This window comes from Aphelocoma coerulescens, chromosome 10 (genome assembly GCF_041296385.1).
Source record: "Aphelocoma coerulescens isolate FSJ_1873_10779 chromosome 10, UR_Acoe_1.0, whole genome shotgun sequence".
Taxonomy (NCBI): Eukaryota; Metazoa; Chordata; class Aves; order Passeriformes; family Corvidae; genus Aphelocoma; species Aphelocoma coerulescens.
In genome coordinates this window covers 12,717,451-12,734,545 of record NC_091024.1, presented here as the reverse complement: position 1 = coordinate 12,734,545, position 17,095 = coordinate 12,717,451, and the positions used below count along the sequence as shown (strand labels likewise).

The 17,095-nt window shown below is 56.8% G+C and overlaps 1 protein-coding gene across 1 annotated transcript in view; it reads right to left on the bottom strand.

Moving 5' to 3' along the window:
* Nucleotides 1-17,095, bottom strand: part of FRMD5 (FERM domain containing 5) — a 69,670-nt gene that overhangs the window by 13,029 nt on the left and 39,546 nt on the right. Inside the window, exons 2-4 of the mRNA XM_069026027.1 lie at nucleotides 3,842-3,946; nucleotides 2,656-2,698; nucleotides 2,060-2,138 (exon numbers count right to left, since the gene is read on the bottom strand). Of these exons, the coding sequence (XP_068882128.1) occupies nucleotides 2,060-2,138; nucleotides 2,656-2,698; nucleotides 3,842-3,946 (227 nt within the window). The remainder of the gene's footprint in view (nucleotides 1-2,059; nucleotides 2,139-2,655; nucleotides 2,699-3,841; nucleotides 3,947-17,095) is intronic.

Genomic DNA, 17,095 nt, shown 5'->3' with positions numbered 1-17,095 from the left:
TTGCTGGGCTGATCCTGGCCAAGACTGGGGCTCAGATCCACACATCCAGCCCCTTTCCAGCCCATGGTGTTCCAGGTACACTGTGCCTGCTCTGGGGCCAGCACATTACCCGAGGGCTGGTGGAGATTTCCATCAACCTGGATATCCATTGTGTTTCTTCACACAACTGCAAACCCCAGCCCAGCCGAGGTGTCCGATGCTCTGAAGGGGGTCTCATGATCTAGAGCCCACCAGTGCCTGCTGCATTTTCCCTGGATGTTCAGCTTCCCCATAACGCGATTTTCTCCTTCCCAAACTTTCTGTGTCCTTCCAGGTCGTGGTGTATGCACCCACTTCCCTCCTCTGTGCTCGCCATGACCAGCCCTGCATCACCCAGGGCGAGCTGCGTCCTGTGCTCCCCATACCTGTCTCTGTGCCCAGTGAAAAGACAAACTATGTTGGAAAGATGACATATTCCAATAAACTTAAACCTAAGTAACATTTTGGGCTGAGTCATGTGGCATTTGGGAAAACCTTTAGCTGGTAAAACATAAGTCACAGAGTGAAGGAGCAAAATGGAGTGCTCAGAAATTAATTTAAATACCAGACTCGCACTCTGCAGTCCTCGGTCATGCCTCATTGCTCAAATCTGAGTTTATGATGAGGTAAACCATTAATTTTCACAGATAAAATACATTAAAGAGAAATTCTGGTATTAAAGTGGACTCAGTCCAGGGAAAAGTGAATTTTAAGCCTGGGTTCCAGCTGCAGCTGCAGGCACACCTCAAAGGGCAGCAAGCAGGGGCAGCTCACCTGCGTGGGGACCTCAACCTGGACCTGTGGGGGGTGAAAGAAGGCAGTTAGATAAGGTTTTGGGAGGAAATTCTTCTCTGTATTCCACCCCCTTTCATGGGCAGAGACACACTAGACCAGGTTGCTCCAGTGCCAGGGCCTCACCACCCTCACAGAGGAGAATTTCTTCCCCATATCCCATCTCACCCTGCCCTCTGGCAATGGGAAGCCATTCCCCCTTGGCCTGTCACTGCAGACTCTTGCCTAAGTCCCTCTCCAGATCTCGTGGAAAGGGGCCCTTTAGGCCCTGGAGGGGGCTCTCAGATGTCCCTGTACAGAAGGTGCCAGCTCAGAACCCTCAGTGGAGGCTCCAGCCCAGCTGCCCTGGGGCAGACCTGACCCGGGGGCCTGGGCTGTTGGAAATCCACAACCATGGCTCATTTTCCAAAGCTGCTGCAATTGCTCTGTGCGGACTCCTCATGTCCTTCCTCCTGGCAGGAAGAGCAGCATGAAGAGCCCCTAAAGATAGAAACTCGAGAGAGGCGCTGTCAGGTTCTGAGCGCAGTTCCTCACCCAGCACTCCCAGAGCGTCCGTGCTCCTTACGTCAGAGGGACACGGCTGGCTGCTTCCAGGGAATGTCAAGAGACCTGGAGATGCTCAAACCCTTCCCGACAGACCGAGCGCAATAAGGACGCCCTGCACGAGGGACGTGCTCGGGCACTGCACCAATGGCTGATTCTGAAGTGGAGGAGTCAGAGCAGCAGCGGTTGTGTTATGGAGCTGGTGCCATGCTCGGAGTGCTCTGCCCTGGAATGTGGGTTTGGAACCGACTGCACCCAAAGACCAAGCCAGGGGCTTTAATCATAGAACCCAGGAATGGTTCAGGCAGGAAAGGACCTTAAAGCCCATCCAGTGCCACCCCCTGCCATGGGCAGGGACACCTTCCACTATCCCAGGCTGCTCCAAGCCCCATCCAGCCTGGCCTTGGACACTTCCAGGGATCCAGGGGCAGCCACAGCTCCTCTTGGCAACCCGTGCCAGGGCCTCAGCACCCTCAGCCTGTGCTCCCCAAGTATGGTGGCTCCAGGTGCTGACTCAGCACTGGTGGAGACTCCTGTGCTGTTTCCCCAGAGCAGGAACAATCCCCGAAGCATCCAGGCTGGTTGGGAAATCCCAATGGCTGTTGCTCTTTCCTGACTACAAAACAAGCTTGTCCGTGTGCTCCTGCCTTGGCCAAGCCCCTGCTGCCGGGGCCAGCAAGTCCCCCCACACAGTGCCCATCCTCACCTGGTGATCTCCTCCTTCAGTGCTGCAGGGTCCGTGGGGTAAAACTTGACACGGAAGCACATGGTGAAGGGAGGCTGGGCTGCAGAGAGCAGGGACACTGTGTCACCAAAGGGCTGGGCTTGTCCCCGTCATCCCTGAACCACCCTGCTCCAGTCAGGTCCTACTCGGGGTCTCACCTGCCTGCCCTGCTCCCCCCAAACTGCCCTTGGTAAAGAGGGGGCAGACAGGCATGGACACACTCCTCACTGCAGTGGCCATGGCAAGGGCAGGTGTCCCTGATAAAGCTGTGGGGAAGTGCCAGTGGCTCTATCTACCCGCCACCCAACCCACTTTCTGCTCCCAAATCTCACTTCCTCACCCCCATCATCCTGTCCAGGTCTCCATAGAGGCTGGTGCCCTGTGCCCCTGTGCCGGCTGCAGCTGCCGTGGGGCCAGTGGGGGATAATCCCGCTCTTAACCCACCAGCACAGCTTTTGGGGGAACCTGTTCCTGGGAGAGGGGCTGGGAATTGACCCCAGAGGGGACAGGCTGGAGGAAATGGGAATACGTCTAAGATGGAAGGAGCACAGTCTGCCCAGACCACCTGCAACACTCACCCCGCATCTGCTTCACAACTGACTTGGTAAACTCCAGCCAATGCTGAAAGGAAAAGAAGGTAATTAAAGCCTGACAGCCATGACTTGATAAGGTGGGGAGGATGAGGAAGAGGAGGGTTCTGCTCTGGGTGAGAAAAGCCACTTGAGTGTCAGTGAATGCCCCTGGAAGGGAGCTGGGGTGAGCAGGAGGCTCAGACCGGTCCCATCCACAGTGAGGGAGCAGCTCCATGCCCAGCTCCTGCCTCAGCATTGGCTGCTCCCTGTTACAGCTGTGGCAGAAGAGCCCTGGGAGCAGGAATTGGTTGTTCTGTGGCTTATATTGATCAGTGGGGAGCACAACACGAGGCTGTTATCAATAGCTGTGCCCGGGAGCCCGCAGTGATTCTTACTCACAGCCTCAGGGCTCTAATGGCAAGGAGGGACTGAACAGACACCGGGCAGAGCTCGTTCTGCACCAGCCCTGTTTAACCCCAGGGAAGTGGCAGGACTCACTCACACAGCCTGGGCGTGGGAATCCATCCTGCTGGGACCGTGGGTCTGTGCCCCATCCCCTGGCCCTGCTACAGCTGCGCGGGATCAGCAGGACACGGATCCGTGCGGGAGCTGGGTCAGGCCGGGTCCTGCCTGGCTCCGGCTCCTGCGCTTCTCACTCCCCATTGCCCGAGGCAACACTCAAGCGTTTGGATCCTTGCACAGAGCTGTCAAATGGCCTAATCTCGGTGTTAAAACGTGAATCTGTGCTAGAGATGGTCCTGCACACCCGGGACCTCGCTCCACAACAGCATCACGTTCTCTCACTCTGCGATGTCCGGGATGCTTCAGCCCTGCGCAGGGTCCCGAGAGCCGGGAGAGCCCCTCCGGCGCACACATCCCAACCAACGCCAGGGACGCAGGGAGCCGGGACACCGGGGCTGCTGCTGCCAGAGCCTGGGTGGATCCCAGACCCCTTCCTGGCGGGGCCCCAGGGTGCTCATTGCCTGTCCCCTGGGCAAAGGAACGACCCCGTCGGAGCACCCAGAGCCCCCTGGCCCAGCAGCAGGGCGGGGCAGAGCTGCTGGGGAAGAGCCCCTCACCACTGCCTAAACGTCATTTTATTCCAGATCTCTGCCTCATACTCTGTTTTTCAGCTGCAAGGACAAGCCTGACCCCCGCTCCCCCAGCCCGGGCAGGGGGGGCTCTCTCTCACCCTTTGCTTGTCGGGATCCACAAACCGGATGCCGAAGTAATCCTTCTCCAGCAGGTTCAGGTGGTGGCAGAGAAGGTCAAACAGGTACTGGCCCTTGGCATCTCTCTGCAGGACAAAGAGACTCAGTGACAGCACAGGAGGGGGCTGGTGGGGCAGAGCTTGGGGGATGTGTGTGTGAGGGGTCTGGAGCTTGAGAAGTGACACCGAGGACAGTGCAAACACCAAACACCTCCCTGTGTGACAATTTCAGCTCAGGAACCATCTCTCATCCCACCTGAGGGGCAGTTGAGTCAGTTACGCCCCATAAGAAGGGATGAAAACCTCCAGGCCCCGATACCTCCCCGGGGGGAAGTTTCACACCTGAGCCAGCTGTGTAAGGGAGGACATCGCCCCGATAAAAAACCATTATCCCGCCTGCAGGATCTGCTTCTTATCGGCCTCTTTCCTTATCTGTCTCCAAACCCAGCTTGTTGCTAAACAAAGGTCAGTTTATGTGGTCAATCCCCCGGCTGTGGGTGCTCCTCCCCTCTGCCCCTGGGCTGCTCTTATGCAAACATTTGGCCACCGCAGCCCCAAAAACTCTCCTCTTCCTCCCCTTCGACTGGGGGTTGCAAAGCCCCTGATGCTTTGCAAATGGCCCATCGTTTGAGTCATTAACGCTTAGCATTTCAGTTCTCCCACAGCCAGAATGCCCGTGTGATTCACACCGCCGGCAGCCCCGGATCTTTGAGGAACTGCTGCGCTTGGCAGGGCCGGGTTCCTGCTGCACTTCGCGCATCTCCGCGGATCAAAGGCTGCTCGTGACACCCGCGCTGCCTCCTTCCTTCCCACAAACACCGTGAATACATTGCTTCCTGACAAATACATGGAACACATGCGTTATCTGATCAAATAAGTGCATTATCTGATCAAACAGTCGCTCTGCAGACACAGACTGCAGAGGGGGATCCCCACGGGACGGCATTAACCCGTTCCTGGGGCTTGGTGCCGCATGAGAAATACGTTTGTGTTGTAAATAAAGAGGGTTTCACACCGGCAGCGATGCTGCCGCTGACACGCCGTGCCCTCGGGGCCCGGGCTGGCAGCACCAAGGGCATGCGATGCGGAGACCCGGCCGTGCCGGGGCTGTGCCGGTCCCGGGTGCAAACCCTGCCCGGGGACAGCCCGTCCTGCTCGCCTGGCTCGGCAGCGGCACCGGGAGATGGAGCAACCGCACAGAGAAGTCAGGGAGGGCCCTGGCGCTCTCCTGGAGAAGCCCGAGCTCGCAGCCTGGCGCCTGGCCCTCAGAAACTGAGTGTGGAAAAGCCTTCCAAGACCATCGGGTCCAACCATCCCCCAGCACTGCCAAGGACACCACTAATCCATGTCCCCAGGTGCCACATCCACACGGCTTTAAATCCCTCCAGGGGTGGGGACTCCACCCCCGCCCCGGGCAGCTGTGCCAGGGCTGGACAGCCCTTTCTGCGAAGAAGTTTTCCCAATGTCCAACCTGACCCTCCCCTGGCACAGCTTGAGGCCGTTTCCTCTCATCCTGTCCCTTGTTCCCTGGGAGCAGAGCCCGACCCCCCCTCGGGAGTCCCTCCTCCTGTCAGGAGTTGGAGACAGTGAAAAGGGGCCCCCTGAGCCTCCTTTTCTCCAGACTCTTGCCCAGCTCCGTCGCTCTTCTCTAGACACAGTGCAGCACCTCCACGTCTTTCTTGGAGCAAGCACCGGGGTGTTGGAGCTGCCGCTAAACCTCGGCAGAGCAGCCCCACTCCTGCCGGCAGCGCTTGCAGCTGCTGGCCCGGCCCTGCAGAGGATCCGCGGAGCTCGGCTGAGCACGCTCTTCCCCACCCTAGAGCCCGGTTTTCCAGGAGCTCTCCTCGGTGCGGAGGCGGAGCCCGGGGCTGCTGTCTGGGCAGAGCGGAGGGCGCCGGCAGCGGGGGAGCTCTGCAGCCGCGGCACTGCCGGAGAGGGGCCGGGGCTGTGCGGGCAGCGCTCCTGACAAACGCTGGGAGAGCCGGGACCGCCAACAAACAGAGCTCCCCGCAGGCCGCAGTATGGATTTAGGTGCTGAACTTGGAAAGCCACGGCCTGCATCGTGCTTTATTAATGGCAAACGGTGCTCTGTGAGCAGCATCCATCACCGTCACCAACACTGCCCGGCCCGGCCACAGGGGCACAGTGACACCTGAATCCAGACCGCCTTTCCTGAGCCAGAACAAGTTACTTTCCTTTGGAACAGAGGGACAAACTCGGAGCCCTGCTCACCTGTCAGGCACGGGATCACTTTCCCAGCCCAGCTGTTACCTGCACTGGGAAGGCTGGACCCCTTCCCTCACAGAAAACAGTAATACATGCTGCGTTTGTTCTCGTCCCCCACAAGAAGTTACTCTGCAGGCTGAACTAAAGGGACATTTGGCACAGACACGGAGGTTAAAACAACTAATGACAGAAAACGCATAAACAGACATACTCCTAAATCATTCCCAGCTAGGGCCGAAGGACTATCAGACCCACCCGGAGCCACCGCTGCAGGAGGGGCGGGGCGGATTCCACACCCCCCCAGTATCCTGTCCCTCCACACCTCTCAGAGCAAATTTCACAGGGATGTGCTCCAGGCTCCGCTCCCTTGCCCTGCCCCAAACCAGCACGGAGCCTGCAGAATGCTTTCCTCTGCAATTTTCACAGAGGAATTGCAGGGAAGGACAAACCAGACACCCCCTAGTGCCTGGAATCTGGTGAAAGTGTGAAACCACGGATGGCATTACAGGGAAAATGCTCCCTCTTTGATCTCTCTAACTTGAATTAAACATATTCTAAATTAATCATTAGCAGAATGTCTTTCAGGAAATTATCTGAACTGCCTTTACAAATCACGACTTAAAAGAGCTCCCATTGCATAACACCAGCTTAAATATTCCATGTTTGGATCCTTGTATGTTCTTATAAAATGAGACTCCTGTCTGTCTGAAAGTTTTTGAGGTCAGCGTTCTGGGGTGATGGGGAGACCACGGGCAACCACTGGCACATGCTGAGATGCCTCGTGCCAGGCTGGCACCGAGGGCTTGCTCCGAATGCCAACACCTGCCAAGGACTTTCAGTATCTGAAGGCACCTACAAGAAGCCAGGGAGGGACCCTTCATCAGGAACTGTAGTGACAGAGAAGGGGGAATGGCTTCCCACTGCCGGAGGGCAGGGTTAAATGGGATATTGGGAAGGAATTGTTCCCTGTGAGGGTAGGGAGGCCCTGGCACGGGGTACTCAGAGAAGCTGTGGCTGCTCCATCCCTGGAAGTGTCCAAGGCCAGGCTGGACAGGGCTTGGAGCAGCCTGGGATAGTGGAAGGTGTCCCTGCCCTGGCAGGGGGTGGAATGGGAGGAGATTTAAGGTCCTTTTCCACCCAAACCAGTCTGGGATTCAGTGATTCTGCCTTAGAACTTACAAGCCCTTGAGGAAGTGCAGCCAAGCCAAGCACCATGCCAGACACATCTGGCTGCCATAGGGTGCTGTGTCACTGCTATTAATCACAGTGGAGCAGGATATGGAGCGTTCCAGGGGCAGGCTGGGCTGCAGGGGACAGCTGGGATCACCGGTGACTCCTGACACACCGCCCCGAACGTTCTGGTTCACAGCACCCCTGATTCCCAGCTCCAGCGGGAGCTGAGCGAGGCTGTGCCGCCGCCGGAGGAGCTGCATCGTGGCACAGGCGGCTGCAAACCTGCAGAGCTGTGCTCTCAGCTACAACACCCTGACGCACTGCAGGGCAGCACCCGCAGGGCTGTGACCCCCAGCTCAGCTCCCGCGGCCTCCCTCACGCCCGACCTTGGCCAAGGGCACTGGGTGTGACTGGGAGCAGATCTCACGGCACTCCCCATCGCTGTGGGATGTCCGGAGCCCCCAGCACATGCCCCCTCTGCAGACTGGCTGAGCTCATTAGGGCAGCACGTGGGATGGGGACAGGCCGTGGGACCAGATTGCTTTGGGGTTGGGAGGGCTGTGTTGCCTCAGATACGGCTCGTGGCAGTGGCCACAGCATCGCAGCACCCACCCTGCCACCCTCCCCACACCCCCGGGTGGCACACGTGGAGCCCCTGGGGACCTGCCAGGGCCACCGAGCCCCAGACCCATGTCACTGTTGCCACCTGCTGCTCTGGGCAGACTGGGGGGCTGAGGGACAAACCCTGCCGAGGGGGACACTGCTGGGGACAGGGTCCGTCACCACCCGCTCCTTGGCAAAGCCCTTCGGAGCAGTCTGGCCCCACAGCGCCTTCACCAGGTACCTGAGGAGCATTAACCTGTGAGCAACAGCTTCATCCTGAGATTTACTGCACCCTGCTCGGGTTCCCAGTGGCCTCGGGAACGAGCTCTTCCAGAGAGGTTTATGATCCCCTTTTTATGAGGGAAACAGGGCAGTGCTCTGTTGGCGGCAGGGAGATCCCGCTGGGATTTTCCAGTGGCAAACGCACCCTGTGTGATGCAGGTGATGGGAATCCCTGTGCCAGGGACGTGGGGTCTCAAGCATCCTCAGCTTTTCAACAGAGCTCAGTAAACTCCATTTGGGACCCACCTGGCCCTTGACCAGCATCGCAGTCCCCTTCCAGTGCAAGGACCCCGGAGCACTCACCACACTGAGCACCGGCCTCTGGGAAGACCCACAGGACAAACCTGCAGAATGCTGAAATTTGGCACCAGTTTCTGCAAGAGCCTTGCCTGATGTGCTGCAAAACAGAACCAGGGCTCTGCGGGGCGATGGGCGCCCGCAGCACTGTCAAACACAGAGTCCCAGGGGACTTCTAAACTTTAAGAAGATTAAAGTAACCTTGCATTCTTTGCTTTTCTAAGCTCCTCAGCCAAAATTAGGGTCATCCACAGATAGAAAAATAAACGAAAAGAAAAGAGAGATTTAAAAATAGCAGCTCATCTGAAAATGAGCAGAGGGCTCAATTCAGGCAGGAGCCTTCCCGTCCCACCCTGGAGCTGTGAACTCGCTGGGGGCAGGGACAGCGCTGCACTGCAGGGTGAGCCCCAGCTCTGTCCCAAAATCCTGGCTGCAGAGGTTGGTGGCACAGCTATTTTTCAAACCATTTACCACACGCCACGACGGGGTTGTTTCACTCCAGCTTCTCAGTCAGGGGTTGCACAGCACCAAACCCAAAGCCCTATAAATGTCTTCACTGCCCACCCTGGCCCGAGCACCGCTGCCACCCAAACCTGCCACCTCCACGACACCACCAGCTCAGCACAGCCAGTTCCATGACAAGGGTGAGCACAGCCACCCCCTTCACCATCCCCACGGTGCCAGACCCCCAGCCCCACCACAGCATTTGCACTCCTGGGGCTCAAATGCTGCGTTCCCCCCCAGCCACTCCACAGATTAAGCCCAGGATTTACAGAAGCAACAGAAGCAGCTGAAAGTGGCTCCTTCCTGCGTTATTTGGGTTGGAAATCTCCTTGTGGGCTGCCCACTCGTCCCTGCTTCCTGAGCTTAGGAGAAGATTATTTTTTTAAAGGAAACTGTCAAAAAAAGTCTATTTTACAAAGTGAAGTTTAAGCTTAAGTCTCTTTGGCAGCAACATCTGAGCTGGGAGAGATCAAAGACCCTCCAATTCCACTGCCAACATGAAGAGATTTTCACCAGCAATTTGACTGCAATATTGTGGTTTAAATGCTTCATTTTCCAAGTTCGGCATTGTGCTGTACGAGTTCAGGATTTATCATCCCTCGGACAAAGTTAATGTTGTCTCTGCAGGCAGGGCCAAGTCCTCCTGACTGACAGCTCTCAGCCCTCACAGTGAGCCAGAGCCTCTGTTAAGCTCTGGAATGAGGAGGAAATGGGCAAAAATAGGCCTGAGAATATTCATTTCCAGGCAAGGAATAAGCAGCCCAGAAATCCATGAGGATGGCTGGAGCAGAGCGCTCCAGCCTCTCAAGGGATGCACTTCCTACACTTCCTCTCCCCAGGATCCCCAGGGAGGGGCTGCGGGAGGCAGGAGGGCTGGAGGCACCCCCAGTGCAGGGGAGGTGTCCCCAAGGGGTAGGACATGCTCCCTGCCAGGATAGGGCTCCAGGCTGTGCCTTCTGCTCCTGGGCTGATGCTGAGATGTCCTGGTGACGTGGGGCAGGAGAGAGGTGCCCTGAGATCCTGGACTGAGGGGACTGGAGCTGGGTGGGAAGGGACCTCAGAGACCAGCTCATCCCATACCCTGCCATGGGCAGGGACACCTCCCACTATCCCTGGCTGCTCCAAGCCCTGTCCAGCCTGGCCTTGGACACTTCCAGGGATGCAGGGGCAGCCACAGCTGCTCAGGGCAACCTGTGCCAGGGCCTCACACCCTCACAGGAAATAATTCCTTCCCCATATCCCATCAAACACTGTCAGTTTGAAGCCATTCCCCCTTGTCCTATTAAGATGACAAGAAAAGATGCTCTGGGAGCCATAGGTGAAGCCAGAACTTCAGGGGATTGTCCACCTGCCCACCAGAGCCCTGCCTACCCGAGGAGACTCGGAGGAAGGAAAAGGGGTTTTACATAACTCCAGTGTAATCCTGTTATATTTATAGCACATGCACTTCAGTATTAATTCCCTGTTATCTCTAATCCTTCCTCCTCACTGACACAGTAATTTCTGTCTTCAAGACTTATCTGGGCAGTTTGATCCAGAAGTTTATAAAGCTCTTGAGGAGGAAAGTTCCTAATGAAGGGACCCATGGAGCCTTAAACTCCAGATTATCGATGCCCGTCTTAATCCTCCGCAGGTTTTCAAACCTTTGATATGCTGGCGTATGCAGAAGGTTCTTCATGGCTCTCCATCATGGAATTTCAGCCACTGACATCCTCATTTAGGAAAGTCTGCAGTGGGACAGCAGTTGAGCACATTTTAAAATCCATTAATGATCAGGAACTTGTGCCCAGAGCACTTGCCAGGCTCCCAGCAGCATCTGGGGAGGTTTTATCTCCTTGTTTGATGTGTTTTCCTGACAGCTTCCAAGGGCTTTGGAAAACTTAATCTGTGCTTTCCCCTGAGCTTACCCAGCACAGCACTGCAGCTCTCCAGGCACAATGCCACAGCTCAGGCATCTTCCAGCATGGAGCAGGATCTTGTTGGGAACAGAGCAGAGCAAAGCCACGCTGTCCTCCCCCATCCCACTTCCCCAGATGGGCACTTTGTCCCTGCACCTTTGCCAGAGGTGGTAGCAGGTGGGATTGATGCTGCACAGCTGTTCCCTGTCCTCCCCAGCACCAGTCCCAGGGGCTGGGAGAGACCCTGGCTGGGCAAAAGGCCTCTCTCTGCTGAGCCCCACCTCTCCCAGGACAGCAGGTCCCTCACCCCTCCATCCATCCCAACATTCATCGGTGCAACGCAGGATATCCCCATCTCCAAATCATGTCCTGGACAAGCTCCTGGCTTGCACCAGCCTGGATCCTGCACAGAGACTTACAGAGGATGCACGGAATATTCTCAAGCCCTGACAGCTCTCCAGCAATCCAGACCTCCCCTCCCAGTGACTGATGACACGTCACCTCACATTCTGGTACCACGTAGCTTTTATGAATTACACTTAGAATTCATAAGTCTATAATTGAGAGGCACTGAAAGTCTCTCTCCATAAAGCCAATTTGGTTTTTCCAATAACTCAAACTCGCTTTTTTCATTCACACAGGCTGGAGTGGCTCCATGTGGCTCTTGTTGAATTTGGCACTCCCCTGCTATTAGCATGCAAAAGACTCTCGCACAACCAGCTCTGGTATGTATCGTTTAGAGGCCAATACACAGAGAGATCATCACAATGAATACTGTCTCAGGAAGTCAGCCCTACCTGCTGCGTGCAAGAAAGGTTCTGCTCCTGCAGGCTGGGCTGTCTGGAGCATGTGGGAACCAGAAACACTTTGGTATGGAGCTGGGGAAGGGGCTGGAGCCCCAGGAGCAGCTGAGGGAGCAGAGGGGAAGCCTCAGCCTGGAGAAGAGGAGGCTCAGGGGGGACCTTGTGGCTCTGCACAAGTTCCTGACAGGAGGGGGCAGCCGGGGGGGTCGGGTTCTGCTCCCAGGGAACAGGGACAGGAGGAGAGGGACCGGCCTCAGGCTGGGCCAGGGGAGGGTCAGGATGGACACTGGGGAAAATTTCTTTGTGGAAAGGGCTGTCCAGCCCTGGCACAGCTGCCCAGGACAGGGGCAGAGTCCCCATCACTAGGGCAATTTAAAGGACTATAAATGTGGCACCTGGGGACATGGGCTAGCCTGGCCTTGATGATCTCAGAGTTATTTTCCAATCTTAACAATTCTACGCCACAGGGTTGGTGTCAAGTCGTGCTGTACCTGAGCTTTTGCATTTGTACCCAGGGGTCCCGCTGTCTGTCCAGGAGCTCCAGGGCCTGTGCAAGGTGGTAACTGTTCCATGGACCTGAGTTCCATATTCCCAGGGGATCCCAGAACTGCCAGCCTGGCTTAGCATCTTCCACTCCAGCAAAGCTGGGTCAGACCTGAAACCAACAAGCTGCTTGCAGAAGACAGGACAACCACGGGGAGCTGTGCAAGGCAGGGCAGGCTCACACCTTCTCTTCCCACCCCTGTAACCCCTGGAGAGCTCCAAGAGGTGTTGGGGAGGCCCTCTGGGGCAGAGGTTTTCAAGGTTCTGGAGGAATTGTGCTGTGGGAGCAGCATCCTCTTCCAGACCATGCAGGAATGAGCCCTGCAGTCTGTGCTCAGCGCTGCTGCACACACAGCCGAGGAAACAGAAAATAAACCAAACAAAAATATAAATCTGTGTGTGCCCCTGGCACTCAGAGCAGCAGGCACCCCCAGCTCTCTTGGCAGCGCTCCTGCCGAGCCGTTCGCTTCCCTCCAGCGGCCGACTGCAGCACAGGGCTCAGGGGAGGGAAGAAAGAAACTATAAATGCTTCATTAAAAATTTACTTTTCATGAAAGCGAAGTGTGGTGCTGGAAGAAGCACAGGGGTGAGGGATGCACTGATGCCCAATGAAGCCACAGTCCAGCTCTTCCTTAGCCCTCCCTGGTCCTGGCAGTGGGTGGGACACGGCTGCTCCCACAAACGTGTCCCCAAACCAACCTCAGGGTCCCCGCAGCCACGCTGGACCAACCACCCTGGACCACATCCTGTGGGTGGGGCTTGGGCTGAGCATCCCAGGGTGCCAGCAGGGTGGAATGAGCCATTTAATTTGCTAGTACTCCACAAATGTCCCCAAACCCTTGTTTTTGTATTACAAAAACCACTGGAATAGTTCAGTATGATCTGTTAGACTGAAGCCCTAGGCCAGCTGTGTCAGTCAGACCCTAGGCAAGCAGCTAAATCCCATGTGAGGGGTGCCCTGCACCCCATGCCTCCACCAGAACCAGTGCTAAGGATTACAGCTTCCCCCAAATTATTTCCCAGAAAAGACGTGGATCCCTGCAGGCTCCTGAATGGAGTGGGGGAGTGTGTGGGGTGCTCAGCTCACACTTCCAGATTTAAAACCAGAGCCAAAATAAGACAACAAAACCAAGGGAAAATCCTGACTACAAACACAAGGCAGACGTTCAAAACCCCAATTCAGACTCAAAATTAAGAACAGGTTCAAAAATAATTAGTATTTCCATCTCCCAGAACTGCACCTCAAGAATAAAGACCGTCATGTGCCAAGAGAGGAGCTTGAGCCTCGTGAGTGAGGCAAAACAGCTTTTATTTGTGCTACAAGAATGACCATATGTGGAATCCTTCTGGGAGACTGCAATCAGTCAGATTAACATGATAATGAACTCTGATTTGCCCAGCCACGGCAAGATCTTTGTCCTGGGAGAAGTGGCACTGCTCCCTGAATATTAACAAAGAGCACTTGGTTTTTTATAGCCAGAGACAGCACTGGGCTGCAAGAGGGCTCATCCTCACAGGAGGTGATTTCCAGAGAGAGGCTGGCGAGCCGTTTTAAGGTGTAAATGATCCACACTAATAGAGGGGCAGAGAGCAGAAACTTCCCAATAAATCTGACATTGCCTTGAGCAGCAGATGAGACACAGACAGCACTGGAGGAAAGAAACCTGCATCACAACAACGTTCTGTTATCAACAACCCCGGGGATGTCACTGGGTAACACGCTGGGCACTGCACAGGGAGCACCCGCACAGGTGAGAGGGGCAGAGCCCAGCCTTGGAGAGAGCAGCCTCGCAGGGCTGGAAAACCTCATATTGGAGAAAATGCTGCTGCACTGTTTCCAAAGCGGGGCTGGCAAGGCTGTGCCGGCTCCGGGGTGCTCTGGGCAGTCCCTTGCCGGCTGGGGATGCTGGGGGAGCCAGGAATGCTGCCCAGAAACCGGTGTCCCCCAGCAAGAGCCGTGTTGCTCCCTGCTCCTCTTCCCCCCGAAGGGACGCTTTGCCCCCCGAGCTCAGTTCGGGCAATCGGGACGGGCAGAAGGAAACACGCCCAGCCCGTGCCCTGCGGCCAGCGCGTCCCCACCGCCACCACCAGGACAGCCTGGCCAAAGGCAGCCGGGAAACTCACCCCGGCACTCCTGCACAGCACTGGAATACGGAAAGGGATGCGGAGAGACCTTTCGGAGGGGGATCTGCATCCAGGATCACCTCCAAGGCACCGAGGGCCACGTCCCTGCAGGGACACAGTAGCACAGCCGGCCCCACGGCAAGCAAGAGCTCTCTGAGGGAAAGGGCACCAGCCCCGGCCCCTTTTCCCGGGAAGCTGTGGCCCAGGGGAGCAGGCAGGGCTGCCCGGCACAGATCCCCTCCGCCCAGCAGGGAGCTGAGCATTCCCGGCTGCCAGCCCGGGCCGGGAGCGAGCGAGCGGGGCGCGGGCAGGTCTGATCAGAGCCCGGCTCCCGCACTAAACGCACTACAAGCTTGTTGAGCAGCTGGGTGTCGACTTCAGAGAGCCTGTGTTTTATTCATCACAAGTCTGAGACAGAAGCACGCTCGGATGGGAGCCTGGAACGGCGGCGGAGCCTGGAACTGCTGTTTCACGGTGCCCATCCCTGTGGCTGTACACGACCCTGCCCGCTGCCACCCCGTGCTGTGCCACAGCCTGGAGCTCCCGCCAGGAGCAGTGACAGGTGACAGGCCACCTCCCATCTCCCTGGTTGCCCAAAGCACCCTGACACCAGCCCAGCTCCAACTCAGTGTAGAAGATGCCAACCAGGGCTCCTGCTGCCCTCAGCTCGAGGCATCACAGCCCCAGGGCTGCCATGCTCAGTCCCACCCCAGTGACAGTCCCACTCGCTCCATCGAGGGGCCACGGGAGTCCTGGCTCACCCCTCAGCCAGACTAAAAAACCTCCAGCATCCAAGCCAAAAAGCCCCACTTTGCTTCCCAGATGACTCAGAGCCGACTTGTTTTCCCCCCCTTGCCGGGTAGATTTTACTCTCTTAATGAGGATTTAGGTTGAAAGAGAAGCTGACCTGAAACCGCAGAACGGTGCTGAGATCGTTCTCCCGCACATCACAGACCCTGCAAATCCACCAGCTCTTTTCTCATTTAAGGTTTCAGCCGTTCAGGTCCACACAGTATTTACAGCAGGCTGCGGTTTTGGGAAAAGGAAAGGAAGAAAAACTGCTTTGGCTGACGTGGGCTTATTTCTAAAGGCTGCTGCGGAGATATCGGGAACAGGCACAAGGAGCGATGCATTTGTCATCTCAGCAAGGCCTTTGTTTTGCCGCTGGATTTAATGTCTCAAAATACATATTCATTTAAATGCAAATGTCTGGTTTCACCTGAGACCCAACAAAAGCACTGTGAAGTGAACACTGACCTTTCCCGTGCTTGTCTATCGCTCCCTGCCTTCCCCAGCACGTCAAAGCCTGTGAAGACGGCCAGGACCGGTGACCTTGCCGGGAAGAAAGCAGCACCCTGCCAGTATCTGCCGACCCACAGAATCCTGGAATGGTCCGGGCTGAAAGGGACCGCACAGCCCCGCCACCCCCTCGCTCCCCAGGGAGAGCTGGTGGCTCTGTTGTGGGGACAAGCTGCAGGAACAGGGGTCTGCAAGATGCCATCCTGCTGAACCTGCATCCTGCTTGTTCCCTGCAGCCCCAGGACCCCCAGACCCCCGAGGGATGAACAGCCCTGGCCACAGGGACGGCAGGGTGCCAGGAGGAGCGAGCCCACGGACCAGTGCCCAGTGCCAGCAGGACCATTCCGGCTGCAAAGGGATGGGGCCTCACTCCACTGTTCTATTTTTAAAGAAAAACCCCCAAAAGGCCTCTGTCCTTCCAGTCACATGCCAGTGTCACACACGACCTTTTCAGATTAACCCGAGAGAGCACAAAGCATTCTTCGGGTGCCGTGATTCGATGTGGGCTGACATCTCCCTGCAAACACCCACGGGACACAGCGCTGGGATTCTGCAGGGAACGTGGCACGGAACTTCAGGGCCTTTCACTCAGAGCAGGCGATGCTGCCCCCAGTGCCACCTCCAGGGTGTCCCCCACCTCCCCTCCTCAGCCAGAGGTGCCCGGGCAGCACAAGGCCATGGTTGAGCCCAGCTCAGCCCCCAGCTGGGGACCATCCCTTCACACCACACGGGAGCACACGAGGGGTTTGGCAGGCAAAGTTCTGGATTTAGGCAGGATCTGCAGTAACATCTGCAAGAAGGATGTGCCATCCTCCATGGCAAAGTCTTGCAGGAGCGGAAGGAAAACTGTTATTCCATCCATTTCCCAAACTGTCCAGCAGGATCCAGCCACCCACAAAAAGCCAGAAGCAGGATTACTTGCTTTGTTGGTTTTTTCAAACAGAAACGAGTGACCTTATTTCTGTGTTCTGTCCTGAGTGCTGGCACATCCCCGCCTTGGCTGCATCACAGTCCCTGGCAGGGGACACTGGAGGGCTGGGGACTGTCCCCTGCTGCCAGGCACCAGGACGCTTGTGTTCTGTGGGAAGATGCTGTTTCAAGCCCCGATGGCTGTGTAAGCTCCAGCCCAGCCCAGAACTGTGGCTCATCCCCAGCCCTTGCAGCTGAGCAGGGGCTGCAAGGGCCAAGTCCAGCCCCAGGTCACCCAGGGCTCCCCCTTCCCCCCCCCCAGCAGTGATGCACCCTCACCGCAGGGGAAAGGCACAGAAAAGCCTGGTAAGGGAACAAGAACCTCTTGGCACCCCCTGCACCCCTCCCTGGTGGTGAATGGGAGGAGCAGGGGAGCAGCCCACACGCCCAGCCTGGATTTCTATCAGCAAAGCCATTTCCCACGTTATACTCCGTGAGTAAGTGATCCAACCCCGCAGGCAGAGCTTTCATCACTCTGAGCAATCCCATTCCCCGGGAACAGCACCCCCAACGCC